At 51.2% G+C, this 26,825-nt stretch overlaps 1 protein-coding gene across 1 annotated transcript in view; it reads right to left on the bottom strand.

Annotated features, from left to right (window-relative positions):
* CSMD2 (CUB and Sushi multiple domains 2) overlaps positions 1-26,825 on the bottom strand; it is a 248,493-nt gene that overhangs the window by 85,603 nt on the left and 136,065 nt on the right. Inside the window, 7 exon segments of the mRNA XM_066204225.1 lie at positions 467-655; positions 1,675-1,862; positions 2,589-2,727; positions 6,663-6,857; positions 7,608-7,934; positions 17,244-17,426; positions 22,549-22,661. Coding sequence (XP_066060322.1) covers positions 467-655; positions 1,675-1,862; positions 2,589-2,727; positions 6,663-6,857; positions 7,608-7,934; positions 17,244-17,426; positions 22,549-22,661 — 1,334 coding nt within the window.

Below are 26,825 nucleotides of genomic sequence, written 5' to 3'. Positions count from 1 at the left end.
AAATCTACCAAAATCCATGGACTGACCCATCAAAACCCAACAAAATCCATGGATTGACCCACCGAAATCCAACAAAATCCATGGATTGACCTATCAAAACCCAACAAAATCCATGGATTGACCCACCGAAATCCAACAAAATCCATGGATTGACCCACCGAAATCCAACAAAATCCATGGATTGACCCATCAAAACCCAACAAAATCCATGGACTGACCCACCGAAATCTACCAAAATCCATGGACTGACCCATCAAAACCCAACAAAATCCATGGATTGACCCACCGAAATCCAACAAAATCCATGGATTGACCTATCAAAACCCAACAAAATCCATGGATTGACCCACCGAAATCTACCAAAATCCATGGATCGACCTGCCAAAATCCACCAAAAATCATGGATTACGAGCTCCGGGAGGTTTCCAGCCTGTGCCCTGCAGTGGGCGTGCAGAGGTGTCCTCACCCTCACAGCTGGGCAGGGGCCGGCTCCACTGGAAGTTGGGCTCACACTCCAGGGCCTGGCTGTCACTCAGGGTGTACCCAGGGTCACAGCTGAAGGTCACCAGGGCTCCCACGTAGAAATCATTCCCGTGGCGCTGCCCGTTCACCGGGATCCCCGGGTCCAGGCAGTGGTCAGACTGCAGCTTCACAGCTGGGGACAGAGCAGAGGGTCACAGCCCCCGGACGGGAACTGGGCAGCTCTGGGGGAGCTCAGCCCTGCCAGGGGATCCTTCCTGATCTGGGTGGTTATCCCCAGAGTGAGAGGGGGGAAAGGGAGAGAGGGAATTCCCTGAGTGAGAGGAGGGAGAGAGGGAAATCCTCAGTGTGAGAGGAGGAAACGTAAAGAGGAAAATGCCAAAAGTGAGAGGAGGAAATGGAGAGAGGGAAATCCCGAAAAATAATAGGATGGAGAGAGGGAAAGCCCCAAAGTGAGAGGAGGAAATGGAGAGAGGACAAGTGTTGAAGTGAGAGGGTGGAGAGAGGAAAATCCCTGGGATGAGGGTATGGAGAGAGGGAATTCCCCCAAAAGGAGGGGAGGAAACGGAGAGAGGAAAATTCTAAAAGTGAGAAGATGGAGAGAGGAAAATCCCCAAATCAAGAGGATGGAGAGAGGAAAATCCCAAAAGTGAGAGGAGGAAATGGAGGGAGGAGCTGGTATGGGATCCTTGGGCCTGTCCTGTGCAGGGCCAGGAGTTGGACTCCACGATCCCTGCGGGATCCAGCTCTGGATATCCCAATTCTGTGAGCCCAGCTCTGCCTCCGAACATCAAGAATATCCTGCAGATGCTAGAATAAAAAATAAAAAGGCTTCTACAGCCAACCAGAGGGGAAATGGCTTCAGATTGGAAAAGGGGGAGATTTGGCTGGGATATCGGGAAGGAATTTTTCTGTCAGGGTGAGGAGGGGCTGGAGTGGCATTCCCAGAGAAGCTGTGGCTGCCTCATCCCTGGAAGTGTCCAAGGCCAACCTGGACAGGGCTTGGAGCACCTTGGGATTTTACGTTCCCTTCCAAGCCAAACCAGTGTGGGATCCCAGGAAAAGCAGAAAACTGCCCAGCCCTTGAGCAGGGGGAAAAGAGACCCAGGGTGAGGCCGCGGTGCTGCCGGAGACCAGAAAATCCCAGAGAATTCCAGGGAATTCCAGGGAATGCCATGGACAACGTGCCCTTACTCTCGTATCGGATCTGGAAGCCGATGTCGGAGTGGCTCTTGTCCGTGGTGAACAGGAGGTAGAGGTGGTTGCTGGTGCTGATCAGGAACTGGGGCACCTGGGTGCCATCATAGACCCCGATCAGGGGTGAGGAGTAGGAGCGGCCGTCCCGCACCTCCAGGGTGTCGTAATTCACCTCCGTCTTGAACCTGGAAGGGACAGGAGGACGATGAAACCCGCAGCAGCGCTGCTTCATCCTGATTTCAGTCCTGGCACCTCCACGGGGGCAGGGCTGGGTCCTTTCTGCTGCCTGAGGGCGCCTGGCACATGGCTGGGGTTATTTTTTTGGGATCCTTCACCTTGTCACCTGCTGACCCCCACTGGGTTGGCAGCTTCTCCAGCCCTAAAATGTCCCCCAGGTGCTGAGCCAGAAAACGAAACGGGGCTGAAAGAGCCACGGGGTCCCGAATGCTGCAGCAGTGGTGGCAGTGGCAGCTCCTCTCTGCCCTCTGGGGCGTTCCCAAAAATCCCGATTTTTAGGATATCTGGATTTATACCCATCGACAAGCCCATACAGCCAGGGCCAGCAGAGCACAGCCCTTCCCTGCCAGGAAATCCAGGGAAAGCAAAAATCTCAGCACTCCCTGCTGCTCCCCCCCACCCATGGAATATCTGGCAGCTCAACCCCCCACCCCCAAAAAACGCGTCTGAAACATTTAAAACGAGCAGGAGGGGCTCAGACAGAACCCTTCCCACCTTTCCTTCCCCAGTGCCGAGTTTTAATTCCCTGCCAGGAGCTCACAAATTAAAAAAAAAACAACGAGAGGGGAGAAGCTCAGAGCCGGACACGACGCGGAGCAGCTCATCCCCTTCCCTTTGGCTGCTCCTGGAATCACCAAAACCCCCCAACCCCAGGGAATTTGGCTGGGGAGCACCTGTCAAAGGTGATTTTGATGGGGTAGCCTGGCTGGGCCTCGATGACCCAGGCGCAGCTCAGCGAGTCCTTGTAGAAGCCAGGCCAGCCCGGGGACAGGATGGTTCCGCTGGGCGACGTCAGGTGACCCCCACAGGGTGCTGGGGACACAAAAAAAGGACACAAGTCACACAGTTATCCAGGCTGGAAGAAGATCTTCAGGCTCACCCAGCCCAGCACTGCCAATGCCACCACGAAAACACATCCCTAAACGTCACATCTTTGAAATTGGGGTGAAAAAATGTCACAGAGCTGCAGCACCGAGAGATGTCCCCAACCCCTGAAACCCCTTCCCTGCATTCCTGTCCCCACCACGAGTTAAAAATCACCAGAGCCAGACGGGAAAACCAACATTAAGTGCTCAGAAATTGCCTTTTCAGCTCCAAATGCAGACACTGCCCCCCCTGGGAGCCAGCAGGGCTGACCTTGGGCCCTGCTCGGAGGGGACGGGGTGTAAAATAATGATTGGATATAAAAGCAGAGGAAACTGCAAGGTCACTCGGCGTTTCAGGTGCCAGAAAAAATCTCTCCCAGCCCTGCTAATTGAGTCATGGCTTTGCTACCACCAGGGATATCCCCGGAGCAGGGCATTAATTCCAGATCGTGGTCCCCAGTGCCACCAGCAGGAGCTGCAGGCACTTTATTGCGTTTTTCCGGGAAAATGACACTGGGTCTGAAGGCTCAGAGGCACAAAAAAAAATCCCACAGCCCTCAGAAAAAAAAAAAACAAAAAACCACAACAAAACCTGCCAGGTTTTGTCCCCCAAGGGGCAGCCCCAAAGTCACCCTGGAGGTGCCCAAAATGTGCCAGTCCCAGCCCCAAAGCTCCCCTGCTGCTCTGAAGGGTGGCAGATGAAAGTCATTCCATCTCAGCCAGCTCCAAAGCAATTATTTTTCCTTTCTGCCCCAAAGCTGCATCGTCTCCTGTCAGGATTTCCATCCTTTTTTCTGTCTCCTTCATTCCCATTAATTTTTTTTTTTTTTCAAGTGCTGAGCAGGACTTTAGATCTCTGGGCTTTTCTCCTTGTTTAAAAAGGGTAATTAGAATGTCCAGAGTGAAGGGTGAGTCAAAGAAATCACCAGAGTGATCAGGAGGAGAAGGCAGAAGGTTATCAAACATAAAAGTTGATTAAAAGTGTATTATTTAATGGATGTTTCCCTTCCATACCTAAAAAATATGTAAATTTAAAGGCTCCTGCTTTGAAAGCAACGGGAATTAAACCTACATTTTGTCAGGAGCAGAATTATGTAAGAATATAAAAAGTCCAACTTCTCATTGTATAAAAGCTGTGAAAGACAATCGATTCCTTCCTCCAGCCCCAAAGACAATGGCCAGGATCGTGCAATTCCTGCTGCTCAGGCAATGAAGGGCCAATTACTCCAATTATTTCTCAATATTCCGGGGCTGTTTCTCAAGAGCTCAGCACTTGTTATTCAAATTGCTGCAAATACCAGAGCAAGGCAGTCGCATCCCTGAGAACGCAGGGCACAGGAAGACTTTCTGTCCTAATGAGCTCCTTCTTCACTTCTCTTTTCCACAGGAGAGGCTTGAAAGCCCTAAAAAAAGCTTTGAAATCTGACTTGAAGCCTTTAATTCAGCCCAGCTCCCCCCATGGCAGGGCTGGCTGTTGTGGCCAGGAGATGGAAAGGCAGAATTTCTGCCTCTCAGCTGCCAGAGCCCAATGACAGAACTTGTGTCGTTACAGAAATACCGGATTATTTCACGTGGATCAAAAAGCGGGATGAGAAAACATCACCCTGGATCTTCCATTGCCCGTTGTTTCATTCCCTCCCTGGCAGGAGCAGCAGGGAAGCTTTGAGTCATCACCAAACGAGAACCTTTTTATTATTATTGTTATTAGAAAAAAAAAAACCCAAACACCTGTTGTAACAAGAACTAATCATCAAACGACGACAACAAAAACACTCCCCAGCGTTCATTTCACACCAAAAGCAATTGGAAAATGAACAGAGCTCAGGAATATTTGAGCTGAAACTTCCTCCCCAGCAAAGCCCTCTGTGCAGACAGCACCTTCCAGAGGCGTGGAAGATCCTGGAAGGTTTAGGCTGGACACTGTGGAATGTGAGAGTGAGACCCTGACAGGCAGAACCCTGACTGTGGATCCCCAAAAGGCCGCAAAATTCCCCCCCAAAAAATCTCTGTCCCTGCAGGAATGTTCACCTGGAGAAGAGGAAGGGAAGAGAGGAAGAGAAGAAGAACAGGAAAGGAAGAGGAAGAGAAGAGAAAGAGAAGAGAGGAAGAGAAGAAGAAGAAAAGAGAGGAAGAGAAGGTTCTTTCTCTCAGCAGGCTGGGAATGTTCACCTGGAGAAGCTCCAGGAAAACCTCAGAGCTCCTTCAGTGGCTAAAGAGGCTCCAGGAGAGCTGGAGAGGAACTGGGGACAAGGGATGGAGGGACAGGACACAGGGAGTGGCTTTGAACTGGAAAAGGGGAGATTTGGGAATACAGGGATAGAATCCCTGGCTGTGAGGGTGGGGAGGGGCTGGGATGGAATTCCCAGAGGAGCTGTGGCTGCCCCAGGATCCCTGGAAGTGTCCAAGGCTGGGTTGAACAGGAGCACAGTGGGATGGTGGAAGTGTCCCTGCCCATGGAAAGAGGCAAAATGGGATCTTTAACGCCCCTCCCACCCCAAACCATCCCAGGACTCCTCACTGGGATCTTTAACGCCCCTCCCACCCCAAACCATCCCAGGACTCCTCACTGGGATCTTTAACGCCCCTCCCACCCCAAACCATCCCAGGACTCCTCACTCGGATCTTTAACGCCCTTCCCACCCCAAACCATCCCAGGACTCCTCACTGGGATCTTTAACGCCCCTCCCACCCCAAACCATCCCAGGACTCCTCACTGGGATCTTTAACGCCCCTCCCACCCCAAACCATCCCAGGACTCCTCACTGGGATCTTTAACGCCCCTCCCACCCCAAACCATCCCAGGACTCCTCACTGGGATCTTTAACGCCCCTCCCACCCCAAACCATCCCAGGACTCCTCACTGGGATCTTTAACGCCCCTCCCACCCCAAACCATCCCAGGACTCCTCACTGGGATCTTTAACGCCCCTCCCACCCCAAACCATCCCAGGACTCCTCACTGGGATCTTTAACGCCCTTCCCACCCCAAACCATCCCAGGACTCCTCACTGGGATCTTTAATGCTCCTCCCACCCCAAACCATCCCAGGACTCCTCACTGGGATCTTTAACGCCCCTCCCACCCCAAACCATCCCAGGACTCCTCACTGGGATCTTTAATGCTCCTCCCACCCCAAACCATACTGGGCACCCACCCCAAACCACGCCTGGACTCCCCTCCCAGCAGGCAGGAGAGTCGGGGTCACCTCCTTCTGTAATGGTGAAGAAATCCAAACTGTCAGGGTGAGGAGGGGCTGGAATGGCATTCCCGGAGAAGCTGTGGCTGCCTCATCCCTGGGAAGTGTCCAAGGCCAGCCTGGACAGGGTTTGGAGCAGCCTGGGATAGCGGGAGCTGTCCCTGCCCGTGGGTCCCTTCCAAGCCAAGCTGGTGTGGTTACGTGTCTCATTTACAATTCTTTACCAATAACTGTCATCTGTACTAAAAGGGTCGTTTCTACTTTGACCCAAACCCCTTAAACTGCTTCGTGCCACGGTCACAGCAGGGAGAAGGAGGCCAGGGGAGAAGGAGAAGAACCCGGGGCACCGCCCTAAATCCTCCATCTTGCCCCCAGTCACCTCCATTCCAAAAACCCAAAACGACGCAACTTTCCACCCTGTGCTCTGCTGAACTGCTGTTTTTCACATTTTTGTGACTTGCAATTCTCCTCTCAATGTTGGAAGCCTTTCCCATGGGCTGAAATCAAAGACAGTGTCTTCCTGGGCTCTGTGCCAGGGTCTCCAACCCCCCCTGGTCAGACCCCAGACCCCCCCGGCCAGGATTCAAACCCTCTTGCTCGGGTCCCAGGGCGCCCAAAAGGGATGCCCTGGACTCTGACAGCGTGCGATCCCAGGAGAAGCAGGAACTTCCCAGGTCCCAGCCCAACCTTCGCAGCGCAGCACGGCGTTGTCCCACACCACGTTGCCCTCCTGCAGCACGCAGGTGACGGTCTCGGCGCCGTGGGTGCGGATGAAGCCCTCGTCACACAGGAAGGACACGGAGCTGCCCAGCTGCAGGCTGTCCCCAAAGCGCTTCCCGTTCACCGGGACGCCGGGGTCAGGACACTCGTTGTGCCGGAACGCTGCGGGGAGAGGGAGAGGGAGAGGGGAGGAGAGGGGAGAAGAAGAAGAGGAAAAGAGGAGAGGAGGAGAAGACGAAAAGAAAGGAGAAGAAGAGGAAAAGAGGAGTAGAAGAGAAGAGGAAAAGAGGAGACGAGAAGAGGAAAAGAGCGGAGGAAAAGAGGAGAGGAGGGGAAGAGAAGAGAAAAAGAGAGGACGAGGGGAAGAGAAGAGGAAAAGAGGAGAATATTATAGATAAATACATATTTTTATATATAATAAATAGATGCAATAAACTATATAATATATATATTATACATATTATTATATAAAATACAATATATGGTAATATAATCTCTAATATGTATATGTTGTATTATTTATTATGTTATATAATTTATGTATTATATATTGTATGTATAGACATTATATATATTAGATGTATATATATTATTACTTATATGCATGTAACTCATGAATTATTAATTATATTACATGTATATACATTATATCCATTATATGCATGTATATTATTATTAGTTACATTATATGTATATAGTATTATTTTATCTTTTATGTTATATTATATATAGCACATATTATATAACATACATAACAAAATTATAACTGTATAACAGATAAATACTTATTCTCCAATAAACACAACCGCTTCTTATCCCCTTAAATTTTGCCTGACCTCTCTTTTTGGGCAGCCCCACAAAGAAAGAAAATTTAAAAAAAAAAGAAAAATAATAAAAAGCATCAGTGCTCACTGGTGAAGGTGATGTTGAAACCTCTCTTCTCCATGGAGTGATCAGTCTGGAACTCCAGCCTGGCCACGTGCCCGCTGCTGGTCAGCGAGGAGGGGATGTGGCTGCCCGAGAAGGTGCCCAGCACCGGGGACTCGGCCGTGCCCCCGTCCTTGACGGCCAGGAAATCAAACTGGGGCTCCACGTCGAAGTCGTTGAAGGCCAGGTGGATCCTGCTCTCGGGGTTGGCGATGATCAGCCACACGCAGTGCAGGCTGCTCCCGTACTCCTCGGGGTAGTTCGGCGACAGCACGATGCCCGACGGGCTGGTGAAGTTGAAAAAGCAGGAAACTGCAAAGGGAAAGTGCCATCAGCCCCACAGATATCCCTGCCCCAGGGTATTCCCACAAATTCCTGCTCCCTGACCGCCCCAGGAGTGCTCTATTTACCAGGGGTCAGTGGTTTATCTACAGGGGGAAAAAAGTTTTGCCACCCACTGAAAGAACTTCCGTCATCACATAAAGATCGGACATTTCACCTGGATGGAAAACTAGGAGGGGAAAACCCCAACCTGGATCTTCCATTAGTTCCCTTCCGTTAATTCTTTGATTCCCTCCCTCACGGGAGCAGCAGGGAAGCTTTTGGTCACCTAATCCCAATCTTTCAGTCATCACTAAATCGGAACATTTTGGTCACGACTGAATCAGAATCTTTTATTATTGGGATAAGAAAAACGCCCGTTTTTTCAGGACTTTGGGTGGATTTGCCATCTCCCAATCCCTTCCAGGTTTCTTTCACAGCAGGAAGGAAACGCCTCTTAGGTGGGATCTGGCATTTTCCAGGTGAATTCTCTTTCCTGTCCCTCAGAAAAGCCTCCCAATAACCCAGCGGGTGCCCCGAGCTGGCGCAAAATAAAAAACGAAACGAGCCAGGTTTTGCCTCAACATTTTTTTTGCAGCGGCCACAGCCCAGCTCTGTCACCCACAGGTGACACATCCACTCCCAGGCTGCTGTACGCTTCTCGGGGCTTGCTGACAATAAAATCTGCCCTTTCCAGCTGCTGAGTTGGTTCTTCCTCCCCTTGCTCCCCTCCAGATTCACCCACCGCGTTCACCAAACTCCCTCCAGGCACACCACTCCCATCCCACCGGGAATATTTGCGGGATGTCAGCGATAACTGGAGTGCTTGGAGAAGGAGCTGGGAGTTAATCTGCTGGTTTTTTGGGGTTTTTTTTTTTTGTGTCCTTGGGAAGTCGTTTACACCCTGCTGAGCACCGGGAGACGCTCCGGGGTCGGGACAAACCGGAGGAATCTGCAGCCCAGGTGGAGGGGAAGCTCTTCCCACCACAAATAAATCCCCGATCCCAAAAAGAGGCACCCAACCGGGCTGCCATTGCCACGGGAATAATGAAATAATAATTAAAACCGGGCTAAAAACGAAGCAGAGGAGAAGAGGGTGCATGAAAACCCCTCGAGCTCTCCAGGGCTTCAATCTATCCCTGGCTGCAGCTGCCAAGGCCCATTAATTTGGGAAGGCAAGGCTGCCTTTGAAGCGCTACCTGCCCGAATTTTGGGGATATTTTATGTCTGGATGCTTTGCTCATCCTTTTCCCCCGCCGCCACCCTTGGTAAAACCCATTATTGGGAACATCCATCTCCCTAATTCCTGGCCCAGAGGATGAGCCTGGCTTGGGCTTGGCATTCAGACAATTATTTGGATCACTGCTCTGCCTCCCCTCTGTTATTTTTCCCTCTGTCTCCCCTCACCACTTAACGGGCTGGGATCAAATAATTCAAATAATTGTGACGTTATCAAGGCCAGGGAGCTGCACAATCCATTCTCTGCTCTCAGCCACAAAGAGAGCAGATTAAAGAGAAAACAAACTGAGAAACATCCTCAGGATTTTTTCTTTTTTTCTTGTTTTTTTTTTTTTTTTTTTTTGGGCTCTCTCTCTCTACCAGACGCTGAAATATCAGGGGGATGCTGTCAAATAATTCTGTCAGCATAAGCACGGTGTAATCTGCCTCGGGAAAATTGAAAATAAATGCCTTTGCACCCAGGGAAATGTCTCAGCTGCAGGGATGAGGTGTCTCCTCTAAATTTTGAAATCCGAGGGGGCGAATTAGCATTCAGCCAGGACCTCCAGCAGCCCAGCAAGAGAGAGGTGCAGTCGCCAGATCAGAAAATAAAACAACAAAGGACTTGCTGACAAAGGGGAGAGGAGCAGAGCGAGGGAAGAATATAAAATTAACCTTTGCCAGATAAAACAAAGTGACAGATTAAAGAAGAGCGGATAAAAAATAAAAAACCAAAAGCCCTCCAAGAGTCTCCACTGCAGGGAAGTAAATGAGAGTTTTGATTTTTCTTAAGATCAGTGAGGAGAAAGGCGAGTTGGAGCTGGAGGACCAAGGCCACTGGTCCAAAAGCTCTCCTGGATGGAGAGGAGAGCTGGAACCACACTCCAGAGGGGAACATCCAGCCCGGGAAGCCACAAGGTTCATGAACGAGACCGTGGTGTCTGTGAGATGATGATTTTCCTCGTTGTTTGGAGCAGAGGAGGTTCTTCCTCATCATGGAAGGCGGTTTTTCCTTACTCTGGAAGGAGATTTTTCCTCATCATGGAAGGAAGTTTTTCCTTGCTCTGGAAGGAGATTTTTCCTCATCACGGAAGGAGGTTTTTCCTCACTGTGGAAGATTTTTCCTCACTGTGGAAGGAGGTTTCAGCTCTGGCTCCAGGATCCACGTCAGCCTCCCTGGAGCTGGACACTGAGCTAAACCAGGAGCTGTTTAACAACGTGTCACAGGCAGGGCCAGGCTGTCAGGAGGAAGATGATGGCAGCAGGAGAGGCGGGAGACAGCCCCGCTCCAGCTGTCTGGTGCTGCTGGAGCATCCCAAAGAGCCCTCGGCAGCAGCAGTCACCCCCAACATGACAGAGGCCAGCCCTGCTGCCTGCAGCTGTCCATCAGCAGCCCCGGGCTGGGAGCCGTGATAAATTAATATTTATTACCTTTGTTAAATGCCAGGAGAGGCCATTTCATGATGTGCACGGCACAGGGGGCTGTTGACGGAGCTGTCAATAATCCTTGTATTTGTCAATAATTGCGTTTGTCAATAATTGCTATTGCTGACCAAGTGCCGCGAAGGCAATGAGAGAAATCCCTTTATTAAATGCAGAATAAATCACAGCAGACACAGAGCACGTCACGAATGAACCAGCACAGGGGTTGGTTCAAGTTATCACAAGCAGCATCAGGATCCTGCCTTGCTTGAGAGCGGTGAAACAGCGAGGGAGCAGCTCCTTGGTTCTTCCCTTAGGAGAGGGACATGGATGTGAACACAGATCAGGCAGGAGTTCTTCAGCAGGAGAAATTCCTGAAGCTCTCTTCCTCTTCTCTTCCTCTCTTCTCCTATCCACTCCTCTCATTTTTTCTCTTTCATTCTGCCTTCCCCAGATCCCGTCTCCTCCCAGCCCATCTCTCTTCCCCTGCTCCTGGCTCCAGACACTCCATCCCTGCTGATCCTGCAGGAGAATCCGGGGCTGATCCCAAGGAGAGGTCACACCATGGGAGCAGGAAAAGTACCGGGGTCAGGAGCTGAAAGCCAAGCAAGGAATCACTGGAATAGCTACAGTTTCCATGGAAACAATCCAAAATTCCTGACTTCCCACTCCGTTTTTAGATCCTGCTCCCACAGACTCTGACCTCTCGGGAGAGAGCTGGGAGACAGGAGAGGATTTTCTGCTTTGCATTTCTTTTTTTTCCCAGAAACTCCCTCGTCTGGGCAGAACTTGGTGATGGCCTGGAAAAGCAGGAGCTCAGCAGGAGCCTGGTGAATTCCCAGCATTCCTGATTTGGGAAGAACTGACAGTGCTGGAAGCTCAGGCTGTTGTTCCAGCTTCACAAAGTGTTTCACATTTTGTGTTTTCCTCTTTCTGTATCTGTTATTCCAAGGGAGGGGTGGGGTGGGGGGGAAATCTGCATCTCGTGGTGCCTTTTCCTCCTGAAAACCCCACAGGGCAAGTGGGAGGCGAGGGAAGGAGTCTGGAGCAAAATTAAACTTGTTATTTCAGAGCAACAAAGCTCAGCTCGGTCCGGGGGTGGGACTGCAGGTATGAGGAGAAGAAGGAAAACCAGGCAGGTTTGGGGAAGCAAATCTTGAAGGAAAACATCGCTGAATTTAAAATAGACGTGCAGGGAAGAGCAGGTTTCACTGCCACCCACTCCTGCAGGAGCAGGGATTTGGGAAGGAGCTGAAGTTTTTTAGAACTTACTGGGAGCTGCTCCATCCAGCCTGGGACAGGGCTGGGCTGGCTCCTGCCAGGGCTCCTGCAGCCATCTGCTCCTGGGATGTGCTCCAAGGCTCCAGAGCCCCCGTGATTCCCAACAGAACTCCTCCTCTCCCAGCCGCCTCCCTTGGGAATTTTCGCAGTGGCCACAAGAAGGCGGAAGGGTTTTTTTTGGTCCAGAAAAAGCCTCGTGGCGCTGCCGTTCACCTCTGCTCTGGGGTTTGGCGGCTCCTCCCTCCTCTACCAAGTGCAATTCCCCGGCACAATTCCTGGGAAGGCGCAGGAATGATTCCTGGAGCAACCACTGGAATCTCCTTCTCTGCTGGAGCAGAGCTGCGGAGCCAGGGCTGGGGTGACGAAGGGAAAAAGGGAAGGGCTGGGAGGCTGGAACGAGGCTGTGAGCAGCAGCTGCAAATCCCACAGGGATCCGGGCTCAGGGGAATCCTGCCTGCAGCGCTTTGCCTCCCTCCCTGCCAGGCCAGGCTGGGTCTCTGCTCAGGGCCACGAGGAGCATCTCCCCAGGGATTCGCTGCTCCAGACCCCTCGGATCAAGGGCAGGGAGCTGAGGATGGGTCCTCAGGGACTCCCAACAACCTCAGGGCCCATCCCAGGCTGGAAGGGATCCAGCTGCTGGAGCTGGGATGTGGTGGGTGCTCCACCAGGGGCGGGGGGGACACTTCTGGCCAGCCACCACTTCCCTGGGGCGGATTTCTTTTTTTGGCAGGAATAACCGGAATGTTAATGAACACATTTCTCCCAAACCCATTAAAATGTGCCCAGCAATGAATACGTTTATCCCCAACCCATGACCACAACTGTCCCCAGCCCATTCCGACATTCCCAGGAACGAACACTTTTATCTCCGGCCCAGTTAAACAGACCCAGGGACGAACACATTTATCCCAAATCCACTCACACATTCCCTGGAGTGAACACACCTGTCCCCAATCCATTCCAAACCAACCAGGAATAATGAACACGGTTTTCTCCAGCCCACTCAAACATTCCCAGGAATGAACTCGCTTATGCCCAAACCCAAAGACGCCCAGGAACGAGCAGATTTATCCCCAAATATTGCCAAGAATGAACAGATTTATCCCCAAACATTGCCAGGAATGAATACATTTGCTCCCAATCCATTCAAACATTCCCAGGAATGAACATGTTTATCCTGAATCCATTCAAACATTCCCAGGAACGACCACGTTAATCCCAAACTCAAACATTTCCAGAAATGAACGTGTTTGCTCTCAATCCATTCAAACATTCCCAGAAATGAACAGATTTATCCCCAGACCCAAATCAAACATTCCCACGAATGACCACGTTTATCCCAAACCCAAACCAAACATTCCCAGAAATGAACACGTCCCATTCAAACATTCCCAGGAATGAACAGATTTATCCCAAACTCAATCAAACATTCCCAGGAATGAACACATTAATCTCAAACCCAAACATTTCCAGAAATGAATGTGTTTGCTCTTAATCCATCCAAACATTCCCAGGATTGAACAGATTTTCCCAAATCCATTCAAACATTCCCAGGAATCACCACATTTATCCCAAACCCAAATCAAACATTCCCAGAAATGAACGGATTTATCCCCAAACTCAAACATTCCCAGGAATGAACAGATTTATCCTAAACCCAAACATTTCCAGAAATGAATGTGTTTGTTCCCAATCCATCCAAACATTCCCAGGACTGAACAGATTTTTTCCAAATCCATTCAAGCGTTCCCAGGAATCACCACATTAATCCCGAAACTCTTCTGAGCAACATCAACCACCCCAGCCCGCCGGGCTCAGTGCAGAACCTGCCCCTCCCCAGGAGTTTTTTGGCACGAATCCTTTCACTCCCCCTCCGCACTGAATTCCCTGCCAAACACGAGACGGGTCCAGAAAACCTGAATTTTCCAAGTCTGATCCCAACAAACTTCACCAGAAATTCCGGCAATTCCCTGGAATGACTCTCCCAGGAATGGCAGAGGGCACCTAAAGCCAGGCAGGAACGCTGCCTCCACTGCCCCAGGCGGTGCCAGTTTTTGTCATTCGCCGAATTCTGGCGGTTTTTTGTCGCTCCCGGTGCCACAATCATCCCCCACGGAACGGGACGGCGCTGCCTGGCACGGGTCAAGCACCCGGAGGGAAAAACCACGGGATGAAAACTTGGGAATGGCAGGAGGAGCAGGGAAGGGGAAGAACAAAGATCCTCGTAAGATTCTCTCGCTGCAGAACCACCCCCAGGAGCAGCAGGGCCCTGCTCTTTCTGCCAAATAAACCCCGTGAAGCCAATTTTGGGGGGCTCCCACCGCAAATAAAATCAGAAAATGAGGGGTTTTTTTTCTTTGCTCCACACGAGGATGTTTGAACAGCACTTCTCGCCCTGGATTTGGAGGTTTTTGGCAGCTCTGGAATGTCCCTGTCCCTCACCGCATCCTCCATCCTCCCACAGTGAGAGCAACCCCGGAGCTGGAATCACGGAGCTGATTCTCTGCTTATAAACGGAATAATCTCCTCAGCCACAGGAAATTTCAGCTGGAATATTCTACCCAGAGCTGAGGAAGCACAAGAAGGGGTTTCCTTCCCAAAAACTGTACAGAAAAACACCCAAACTGCACAGAAATAAACAGCCAGACACCCAAATGGAACCGGAACAGCCACCCAGATACACACAATTGCACTGAACAGCCATCCAGACACACAAATAGGAGAGAAACAGACACCCAGACACTCGAGTAGTGCAGAAATAAACACCCAGGCACTCGAGTTGTGCAGAAATAAACACCCAGGCACTCGAGTTGTGCAGAAATAAACACCCAGACATTCAAATTGTGCAGAAATAAACACCCAGGCACTCGAATTGTGCAGAAATAAACACCCAGACATTCGAATTGTGCAGAAATAAACACCCAGACATTCGAGTTGTGCAGAAATAAACACCCAGGCACTCGAATTGTGCAGAAATAAACACCCAGGCACTCGAATTGTGCAGAAATAAACACCCAGACATTCGAATTGTGCAGAAATAAACACCCAGACATTCGAGTTGTGCAGAAATAAACACCCAGACACTCGAATTGTGCAGAAATAAACACCCAGACATTCGAATTGTGCAGAAATAAACACCCAGGCACTCGAATTGTGCAGAAATAAACACCTACACACCCACAAAGCACAGGAACAGACACCCAGGCACACAAATCCCTCAGAAAAAGACAGCCAGACACACAAATTGAACAGAAAGGACACCCAGACACACAGATTTTACAGGAACAGACACCGGACATTTTACAGAAGCAAACACCCAGACACCTGTATTTAAGAGGAACACAACCCCAGACACCCAAAAAACAACCAGGAACAAACCCCCAGACCCCCAAATTCCCCCCTATCCCACAGAACAAAGCCCAGCTCAGCACACCCCGAGGTCAGGGCTGACCCCTGGCTGCAGATTCCCGGGATCCAGAGGGATCTGGGAACCCCCCTGAGCACCCCCAAAGGCCAGGGACAGCTCGGTGAGGTGAGGGGACAGGAATCCCACACCTGAGAGGGTTTGCGGAGTCCCCAGAGTCCCCCTGGGAGGCTCGGGTGACAACAGAGGGTGGGGAGGGAGATGTGGGATCACAAAGCCAGGCAGGAATTTGGGGCCCTCGGCATCAGCAGAGGGGTGACAGGAATGGTCTGTGCTGCTCTGCCATGGAAACCTCAGGAAATGAGCCCTTCCCAAGAAATCCTGCCTGCCCCCAAATCCCTGCTCCAAAATCCTTGTTCAACTCCTGCCCCCAAACCCTTTCTCCTAAATCCCTGCTCCCCAAACCCCAGCTCCTCAACTCGTGCTCCCAAATCCCTTCTCCCAAATCCCTGTTCCCCAGCTCCTGCTCCCCAAATTCCAGCTCCCAACTCCTGCTCCCAAATCCCCAATTCCCCAAATTCTTTCTCCCAAATCCCAGCTCTCAACCTCTGCTCCCAAAATCCCAGCTCTCAAATCCCTGTTTAACTCCTACTCCCACATCCCAGCTTCCACCTCCGGTTCCCCCAATTCTTTCCCTCAAATTCCAGCTCTCAAATTCCTGCTCAACTCCTGCTCCCAGCTCCCGAATTTTTTTCTCCCAAATCCCTTCTCCACCTCCAGCTGCCTCTGGCACACACCAGAGGCCCTGGGTTGTTCCCTCAGTCCCAACCAGCAGCTCACAAACGGGGTTCCCTCATTTCCCCAGCCCACATCCGACGGTCTCCCAACATTTCCCACCTGGAATTCAGAACACATTTTGTCCTGTGACCTCTCCTGCTCCACAATAAATCAGGGGTGAAGGTCTAGAGGGGCCTGTGGGAGATTTTTCCCGTTTGCCTCGATGATCCATAAATACCCCAAGAGACATTTCCCACATCCATAAATACCCCAAGAGAACAGATCACGCTGGAATTATTTTAACTGAAAGATTCCTGCCATGCTTGGCGTGGATGGGGCTTGATTTGATTAACACCAAGAATCCTCTTTGACCACAAAGTCTCCTTTCTGTTCTGCCACGACCCAGTTCTGAGCACAAACCACAGGTTTTTACCCTCACTCCAAACTCCCAGCACGAGCCTCAACCACAAGTTGTCCAAAATCACCTGAAATTCCTGGAAATTAAAAGGAAAAACCAGCACAGAACCAGTCTAAACACCTCCCAGATAATCAGGAAAAATTCCAATGTTTTGCAGCTGATTTGCTTACAAAGGAAAAAAAAAAAACCAACCAAACAGGAAGGGAGGGAAAGGCAGGACTCAGAGGAATTGCTTCCTTTCCCCAGGCGTTTCTCTGAGCTTAAAGCAGTGTCTGAAAAGAAAGGCACTGACCTCAAAGTGGTTTTCCCCCCTTCTCCATGACCCCAAATTCTCTCCCAGCTCCTCCAGACCCTCATCCAGCTCTGCAGGGCAGGGAGAGCCCAGCACAGCCCAGACCTCCCTCAGCCAACAGAATCCAGATTTATATCTTGACTTTGGCCACGTCCTGTCCGTGCCACAGCCACCAAGGACTGACTTTCCCACAGGGCAGGGCAGGGCGAGCCCCGCCAGACACAAGAATTGTACAGAATTCGCGTACAGAGCCCGAATCTCCCTCTGCCAACAGAATCCGGGTTTCAATCGTGGATTTGGCCCTGTCCTGTCCGTGCCACAGCCACCAAAGACTCATTTTCTCTCAGGGCAGGGCAGGGCGAGCCCAGCACAGCCCAAACCTCCCGCAGCTCACGCCTGCCCTGCCCGGGGAAGAGCCCAAACCTGTCCCCAAGCCGGGGGAAGGTGTCCCCGTTCGGGTGCCACCACCCCAGGGTCCCCTCAGGGGACACGGGGCGCTGCTCCGGAGGCTCCTGACCACACACTTACAAACACACACGGGTTTCTGAGCAGACCACTGGCTGCTCTTTTGGCAGGTTATGCTTTTGTGGCCCTTGAGCTCGAAGGCGGGCTGGCACTCGAAGTGCAGCGTGTCCCCGTGGCGGAAGGTGGAGCCGTGCCTGCGGCCAAAGGCCGGGATCCCCGGGTCACCACAGCTGCCCTGGTCGATCTCTGGGGGGAAAAAAAAAAAACAAAACCACAGAATTGGGGTTGGAAGAGAGAAAATACAAAATTCGGGGGTGGGGAAGGGGTTGGAAGAGAAAACAGAGAATTTGAGAGTGATGGAGGGGTTGGAAGTGAGAAAGAACACAGAATTCGGGGGTGGGGAAGGGGCTGGAAGAGAGAAAATACAGAATTTGGGGGTGGGGAAGGGGCTGGAAAACAGAGAATTTGAGAGTGATGAAGGGGTTGGAAGTGAGAAAGAACACAGAATTTGGGTGTGGGGAAAGGGTTGGAAGAGAAAATTTGGGTGTGGAGAAGGGGCTGCAAGAGAGAATTCGGGTGTGCAGAAGGAGCTGGGAGAGAGAACAGAATTTGGGCGTGGGGAATGGGCTGGAAAAGAGGATTTGGGTGTGAGGAAGGGGCTGGAAGAGAGAAACATGGGATTTGGCTATGGGCAAGGGATTGGAAGAGAGAAAATACAGAATTTGGGTGTGGGGAAGGGGCTGAGGCTCAGCTGGTGCAGCCCTCACCAGACTGTGGCATCCCAACCCCAACTGTCTCCCGCAAACCCCTCCTGATCCCTTCCCAGCCTCAAATCCAGGGATTTGCATTCAGTATCAGGAAGGAATTGTTCCCTGTGAGGGTGAGGAGGGGCTGGGATGGAATTCCCAGATTTGCTGTGGCTGCCCCTGCATCCCTGGCAGTGCCCAAGGCCAGGCTGGACAGGGCTTGGAGCAGCCTGGGACAGTGACAGGTGTCCCTGCTCATGAACTGGATGATCTCCAACGTCCCTCCCAACCCAAACCACTCCGTGACAATCCCAGCTGAACGGAAAAACAAAACATCAGGGAACAAATGAAAAGCACAGGGATCCAAAGCAGCTCCTGCCCTGCAGCTGCCCCAGGAATTCTGGATTCAAGGGCCCACATCTCAGCACCAACGCTCAGCTCCCTGCACAGCGGGAATTTGCTGGATTCTCCCCTCTCCTTCCCTCCCCAATCCCAATCCCAATCCCATTCCTGCCTCGTCCCCACACTGCCAGAGTTAATCCCTCTCTCTTTGACTCCAAATAAACCCCAGACACGGTCTCCTGTTATCTCCTGCTCCCTCCAGCCCCATTTCCTTGGGGCTCCCTGCCCTATGGATCACCGTTAACTCCAAAAACTTCCTTCCTCCTTACTGTTCCCACCTTATTTATCGGCTCCACACTCCTCTCCTCTCCCAACCCTCTGGTTTGTTTTTTTTTTTAATCCCCATCATCTCTGATCAGTCTCGCCGCCTTTTCCCCTCCCCGCTCCCAATTCCTCGCACCAAATTGGAAATCTCTTTTCATGACACTTCCTCTCGCAGAGGCAAATCATGGGAGCCCAGATTTGCACGACTCCCTCTAATATCCCAATTTGGCTGGAATAACAACGAGCGCCCTCATTATCATTCTGGCTCCAGGCAACTCCAGCTCCAGGTGTATTTTTGAGCTTCTGCTGCAAAAAAAAATCTCAGAGCTGAAGAACTCGCTGCCGGCTAATGAAGCGTCCCCCCAAAATAATTTAACATGAATTAATATTAAAAGTTTTCGTGGAACCAGGCTGCGTTTTCTGCCTCTCAGTGAAAGCACTTTTGGCCGGGATTTATGGAGCTTCCTGCACAGTTTCCAAGTTCGGGAGCTGAGCTTGCCCATCAGGGATGGAAAAATGAAAATTCTGGGTGTTAAAGCTGCACTCAAGTGTTCATTCCTCCTCCTCCCCCCCCCAAAAAAAAATAAACAACGCACAAGGCCAACAGTGCCTAGCATGAAATGCAAATTCCGCTTGAAAACTCGAGGAATGGCAACGAGCTGGGATGGGAGGGAGAGGATTTGGAACATTTATCAGCGTGTGTGACAGGGACCTGCGGGGCTGGGGACGCTCCCTGCTGCCACCCAAAACATCCCGGGCTGTTTTCCCTTCCCTTCCCACAGCCTGGAACCTGGAAATCCAGTCAGCAAGGGCCAGTGATGGCCCTGGGAGCTGCAGGGGGCTGTCCCCAGTGTCCCCAGTGTCCCCAGAGCTGCTGTCACTGGGCAGGAAGGAGCTGTTGGACATCCTGGGATCCCTCTCTGGCTGCCGGCATTTAGTGAGGATTCCCCATCCCTCCCCAACTTCAAATCCAGGGCTTTAGGATGAGGGAAGGGAGATTTGGATTCAATATCAGGAAGGAATCGTTCCCTCTGAGGGTTGGGAGGGGCTGGGATGGAATTCCCAGAGAAGCTGCGGCTGCTCCTGGCTCCCTGGAAATGTCCAAGGCCAGGCTGGATGGGGCTTGGAGCAGCCTGGGACAGTAGGAGGGGTTGGGATGGGCTTTGAGGTCCCGGCTGATCCAAACCTTCCCATGATCCTGTGACACCAGTGCCCCTCCCTCCAGCCATCCCTCAGAACGTGGAGCAGGTGTGGATTCGCCTCCCAGCCCATCCTGTGCCAAAAAAAATTCCCGTTGTGGCAGCCCCAAAACTCCACAAAGGGACACAAGAAATTCCTGCCTGATCCCATCGTGGCAGCCCCGTCCTCCTGAAGCCCACGGGAGCTTCCCCAGAAGGGTCAGAGATGCCCAAACCCCACAGCCAGCCCCAAAAGTTCCCCTCAGCTTGGGCTGGCGGCTCTGGAGGGGTGGGAACTGCAGGAATTCTCCAAGAGAAGTTCCAGAGCTGTCATTCCCGAGGGAACCGGGAATGTGCAGCAATCAGTAAAACCAGGACGTGCTGAGGGCATCAGGAGCTGGGGAAAAAAGCGGCCAAAGTGATGTAAAATCAGAACATTTTGACCCTTGGCTGAGAGAGCAGAAAGCCAGCACTGAAAGGTCTCCTCCCTCCTCACCCTCTCCTGCTGCTCTGCACGACCCCAGCTCAAACCAGGGGGTTAAAACGGGAGAAAAACGAGGAATTGGAGAGCTCCCAATTCCCACCCTCTCCTTGTTAGCAGCAGGCAAACCCAACCCGCAGGTTTCACCACCTTACAGAGGTCAGGAAACGGAATTTTATTCGGAAATTCCGTTTTCTGACCCCGAGGAATAAAAAAAATCCCCTGGTTCCTGCATTTCTTTGCACAGGGAGTAAACCCCATGAAATATTTAGCAGGGCAGACATTCCATTAAAAAAAAAAAAAAAAAAGCGATTCCAAAATATCAAAACACGTTACTTCAAATAAAATTGAGACATTCCTCCCGATGAATGTTTAAAGTCAAATCGCTTCCACATCAGAATAATAAAAGTCAAAACTAAACAAGAACATCCAAAACCAAGTGTTTTGACATGACTGAAAGGAAACGAGTTGACACGAATCTTTCACAGCTTCTCCATCAAATATTATTCATACAGGGGGAAAATTTTGACAAAACGGGGAAAAAAAAAATGGAATTTCTGCAGAGCTCTCTGCGCTGTTTGGTGGGTGGGAAATTGGGTGAGGAATGAAGAGCAGAGCTTCCCTCACACGCCCTGCGGGCTCCCCAAACCCAGGCTGCTCCTCCATGGGGATTCCTGCTCTTTGCCTGGCTCCGTTTTGGGGGGGAAAATGAGGATTTTTTTGGGGCTGCCAGCAAGTCAAATTCCAATTTCTGGAAGGGATAGCCACAGGGTGAAGGGCTTGTGAGACTGAGGAAAGCCCAGCAATGTCACCCCTCAGTCAGGAAAGACTCAGGGAAACATTTCACCTCACGCACAGGATTTTGTACTTAAATGAACTTTAAGTCATCAAAGCTGATGGTGTCAGGCAGGAATTGGGAGGAACCAAGAGCAAAGCAGAATTCGAATATTAAACAAGGGCTTAAATATGTAAATGAGCAGCTGAAGACGGGAGCTCGATATTGGAGGTGCCACAAAATTCCTGATTTTTATTTTTGGATTATTGTTTGATAATAAAACAAAGGGGAGGGGTTTTGGTCTCCTAAAAAGAGGGATCCGGTTTTTTAAAGTGGTTTGTTCTGCTGGGACGTCGTAGGGATGGAAACCCTGACAGACCCCAGCACCAACAATATGGGGGGGAAAAGAGATGCAAAACTTGAAATAAATAAACCCAAGGCTGGATTTCCACCTGGACGACTGGCAAAGGAGCTGCGGGAAGCAGCAGCAGCTCACCCCAGCAAAGTCAGAAAAATAAACCCCCCTTATTCCTTCTGCTGGTGAACCGGAGTTTATTCCAAGCAAAAGCGTAAAAGCAAATCAATTGCATCAATTCCCGTGGGAAGACGAAGAAAGTTTGATGAAAAGCACGAAGGGCAGAGGAGGAGATCTCCGGCTCCAGCCCTGCAGAGCTCCTAAGCCTCTTTAGCACCCCGGGGCTGAATTCCAGCTCGGCACAGCCAAAGCCTTGCTCAGCACTCTCCCGACAATGAGCAGCTTTTAATCATCCCCTGCCGGCAGCAGGGGGCTCAGGGCACGGACCTGACTCAGCTCCTACCCAGTTCCAGCAGAAATCCAAATTAAATCAGGGCGGGAGCGGCCAGGAATCCGGGTTTTCATTTGAAATTCTCGCTCTCTATTAAAACAAAGCAACGCTAAATCAATATTTGGCTTTGTCCTGGGTTTTGGTGGGGTTTGGGTTTGTTGGTTTGTTTGTTTTTTTTGACATCGGCGATCTGCTGGCACCACGGATTTCCCCATCCCCTCCCACAGGCAGAGTCTGGTTCCATCAGCTGAGATTCCCAACTTTTCCCAATGAAGCAGCTGAAATGGCAACGGGACAGCCCCCACCCAGCAGGATGGGATGGGAAAGGAAACAGCGAAGCTGCTCTTTTATTCTTTATTTATTTTTGTTTGTTTGTTTTGTTCATTTTGGGGCGGCGGGGCGGGTGGGGGTTTTTTTGGCTTTTTTGTTTTGTGGTTTTCTTGTTTGTTTGGGGCTTTGTTTGTTTGTTTGGGTTGGTTTGTTTACTTTCTCCTCTGAAAGCCGGACATTTCATCCATTTAATTGAAGGGGGGGAAAAAAAAATCCCCCAAAACAACCCTGCAGAGCTTTGATTCATTTCGAGAAACTCCCTTTTCTCCCAAACCCCTGCACTCAGCTCATCCCTGAGGCTTTGGGAAAAAAGGGGAATTTGGGGAGGGAGGAGCCTTGACCCTTTGGAAAAATGGGGGAATTTGGGAAGGAGGAGCCTGGATTACCTTCGTAGGTGGCTTTGAAGCCCAGCAGGTTGCTGACACTGTCGGTCTGGAAGAGGAGCCACATCTGGTGCTGGGTGCTGACGATGAGGTCGGGGACGGTGGTGCCCGTCAGGCTGCAAAAATCAACAACAACAACAAATCAACAGCCTCAAAGCGGCCTCGGATCCACCCTCTGTAGCCCCGGTTCCCTGCCCTGAAGCCTTTTTGGTTCGCTGAAATTCTTTTCCCAGAGAATTTTCTGTAAACAACAACAATGTTTTTGTAACCGTATCTGTGTTATTCCTTCCTTTTCCTAAGAGGGACCAATTCTTGATGTCCCTCTGGTCTGACCAATGTGAGTGAAGAGGTTTTGTCTTTGTTTCACCAATCGAATTAATCTGTGTAAAACAGTATAAAACAGAAACGCATCCCCAAAAAAATAAAGGAGTCGTTTTCAGCCCTCTGAATCGCGGAGTTTGTGTCGCTGTGGTGTAAAACGGCGTCAACCCTCAAATAAAGGCCCCTCTGATGGAGCAGGGGAAATGCCAAATTAATTAAGAATCGCCCCAAAAAGCTGGGGGGTTTTTTCAAGCCGGATGAAAATGATCTTGTGCTCTGCGTTCTGCCCCCAGAGCGAATCTTCTCCCGCCACCCTCGCTGCAATAATTACAATTCACCGCCGTTGTTGTAACAGAGCACCCAGCAGCAAAAGGAATCGTTTTCCTGCTCGCTGAGGCAAAACATCAGCAAACAAATAAAATTCCCAGAAGCCAAACTGGGCCCTGAGTGACTGAATCCTCGGAACTGCCCTGGCAGAACCAGAAAAACAAACAAACAAACAAAAAAGACTTTCCACCCATTTCCCTGCTCCGTCTGTGCCCTGAGAGAAGTTTCTACAAGCACCTAAAAAAGGGCAAAAAAAAAAAAGCACCTAAAAAAGGCAAAAAAGCACCTAAAAAAACCCGAAAAAAAGCACCTAAAAAGGCCAAAAAAAAGCACCTAAAAAGGCCAAAAAAAGCACCTAAAAAAGGCAAAAAAAAAAAAAAAAAGCACCCAGCAGACGAATCAGGAGCCCAAAAATCTGCTGAACACCCCGTGAGAAACGCCACAAATCCCGGCAGGATCAGGGCTCTGCCTTCCCCTCCGCATCCTCCCAGGAGGGCTGAGGAGGACTGCGGGAAATGTCACTGAGATCTCCCCCCATTAATGAGCCTCCTCCAGCCTCTGGGATTAATCACCTCGCTGTGGTTCAACACCAGCTTTTAGAGCTTTATCCCCAACCCACGGCGGCGTCTTTCGCACAGGCAGATGCCCACGTGGAGCTCAACTCTCTCCTCTCCTCTCCTCTCCTCTCCTCTCCTCTCCTCTCCTCTCCTCTCCTCTCCTCTCCTCTCCTCTCCTCTCCTCTCCTCTCCTCTCCTCTCCTCTCCTCTCCTCTCCTCTCCTCTCCTCTCCTCTCCTCTCCTCTCCTCTCCTCTCCTCTCCTCTCCTCTCCTCTCCTCTCCTCTCCTCTCCTCTCCTCTCCTCTCCTCTCCTCTCCTCTCCTCTCCTCTCCTCTCCTCTCCTCTCCTCTCCTCTCCTCTCCTCTCCTCTCCTCTCCTCTCCTCTCCTCTCCTCTCCTCTCCTCTCCTCTCCTCTCCTCTCCTCTCCTCTCCTCTCCTCTCCTCTCCTCTCCTCTCCTCTCCTCTCCTCTCGGAAACGGGATCGGCGTTTGTGTGGGCAGGATGATGATTCCAGGAGCAGGGCTGCTGTGTTGCCTGCGTTTAATGTTGTGATTATCCCGGCTCTGCTGAGGCATTGTCTGCGAGGAATTCAGAAATAAAGCGCCAAGTGGAGAGGGGTGAGAGGGGATTTGAGGTTGTTTTTTTTTTTTTTAATCTTTCCTGCAGTGTTTAAATAAATCCAAATTCGTGCCTGGCCCCAGGTACAACAGCAGCACTTGGAAGGCTCCTGGAGAAAATTCAGCAGAGGAGGGATGTGGAATTGCTGGAGGAAGGGCAGAGGAGGGACGTGAAGTTGAGAAAGGGAACAGGATCCAGGCTGGGAGAGTTGGGAATGTTCAGGCTGGAAAAGAGGAGGTGGGGAGGAACCCTCAGAGCACCTGCCAGGACAAGGGGGAATGGCTTCAGACTGGAAAAGGGGAGATTTGAGTGGGACACTGGGAAGGAATTCCTGGCTGTGAGGCACAGGGTGCCCGGAGGAGCTGTGGCTGCTCCATCCCTGGCAGTGTCCAAGGCCAGGTGGGACGGGGCTTGGGGCAGCCCGGGACAGTGCGAGGTGTCCCTGCCCGTGGTGGGGGTGGCCCTGCATGGGCTCTGAGGTCCTTCCACCCCAAACCAGACAGCTCCAGGGGCTGTGTCACTCACCCAGGGCAGGTGACATTAACTCCGCTCCCTGCCGAGTGCCAGCTCCTCTCCAGGGCTGGGATCTTGGGGAATTGGGACCACCCTGGACATCACAGCCCTCTCCCGGACATCACAGCCCTCTCCCGGACATCACAGCCCCCTCCTGGACATCACAAACTTCTCCTGGACATCACAGCCCTCTCCTGGACATCACAACCTTCTCCTGGACATCACAGCCCTCTCCTGGACATCACAACCCTCTCTCCTGGACATCACAACCTTCTCCTGGACATCACAGCCCCCTCCTGGACATCACAGCCTTCTCCTGGACATCACAACCCTCTCCTGGACATCACAACCCTCTCCTGGACATCACAGCCCTCTCCTGGACATCACAGCCCCCTCCTGGACATCACAACCTTCTCCTGGACATCACAGCCCTCTCCTGGACATCACAACCTTCTCCTGGACATCACAACCTTCTCCTGGACATCACAGCCCCCTCCTGGACATCACAACCTTCTCCTGGACATCACAGCCCCCTCCTGGACATCACAACCTTCTCCTGGACATCACAACCCTCTCCTGGACATCACAACCCTCTCCTGGACATCACAGCCCTCTCCTGGACATCACAGCCCCCTCCTGGACATCACAACCTTCTCCTGGACATCACAGCCCTCTCCTGGACATCACAACCTTCTCCTGGACATCACAACCTTCTCCTGGACATCACAACCTTCTCCTGGACATCACAGCCCCCTCCTGGACATCACAGCCCCCTCCTGGACATCACAGCCCTCTCCTGGACATCACAACCTTCTCCTGGACATCACAACCTTCTCCTGGACATCACAGCCCTCTCCTGGACATCACAACCTTCTCCTGGACATCACAGCCCCCTCCTGGACATCACAGCCCTCTCCTGGACATCACAGCCCCCTCCTGGACATCACAGCCCTCTCCTGCCCCTGCCAGGGATCCCACAGGCCCCAGGGACAGCAGCAGCCACTGCTCAGCCTCTCCTGGGACCCTGAGTGAGCTTTTCCCTGCAATCCCAAGCCCAGCAAAGCTCTCCCAGCCCTGCCCCCGCTCTGTGATTGCTCTGATCTTATTGATCTGATGTTATTGATCTCGGGGTGCTGCTGTATGAAGAGGTGATCTTGTTTCAGTGCCTGTTCTGCATCCCAGAGACGTTCAGGAGTGTCATTGTTGATTCTCAGCTTCTTTACTGAAGCAGCAGCCAGGCAGGAATGAGGAACACTCCAAGAGGGAAAAACCTCCAGCAAAAGGTGCTTCAAAGCTTTCTGCATCCTTTGCCACCCCACTTTTAACAAGCTGGGTGATTGATTTGGGTCCTTGTTACCTCAGGAAATCAAATCCCTTCTGCAAGGCAGGAAGCTCAGCCTAACAATCTGCTCTGTTCCCGTTTTCCAGGGATGGGAAAGAGCCTGGGAACAAAAATGGTCCTTCCCAGCCCCGTTTGGGATGGAATCTGCTGCTGTGCAACTCCACTCGAGTGCATCCCTTGATTGGAAAGGCAGCAGGGTTGAGCTCCTCAGCAGCCAAGGAGAAGTGAAGAGCAGGAAGAAAATTGGAATTACTGTCTTTGACAGGAGTTTCTGCGTTTTGATTCTTCCAAAGAAAGCTCATTTTGTATCCAGGTATTATTCCTGATGTGTGAATCCAGCTGAGAGTGGGCAGAAAACTCTGGGAAAAGTGATCCGTGGACTTTGGAGCACATTAATTAGCACCGTGGTCTTCACACCTCTCTCTCGTTTCATTACTTTGCAATTAACCCTCCCGGATTATTAAAAAAAAAAAAAAATCCCTGGAAGAATTAGCACCAGGAATTTACTGGGAACCTCCTGGGAAAAGACTCCAGGCTCTGCACCTTGCTCAATCACAGATATTCCAAATTTGCATCAGCAAAGCGCTGAGGAGAGAACAGAG

The sequence above is a fragment of the Chamaea fasciata genome, unplaced genomic scaffold (genome assembly GCF_029207755.1).
Source record: "Chamaea fasciata isolate MVZ Bird 193981 ecotype frontalis unplaced genomic scaffold, bChaFas1.0.hap1 SCAF_26, whole genome shotgun sequence".
NCBI classification, from domain to species: domain Eukaryota; kingdom Metazoa; phylum Chordata; class Aves; order Passeriformes; family Sylviidae; genus Chamaea; species Chamaea fasciata.
Note: the sequence above shows the minus strand (reverse complement) of the source record. Positions and strands in the feature narration are given on the sequence as shown.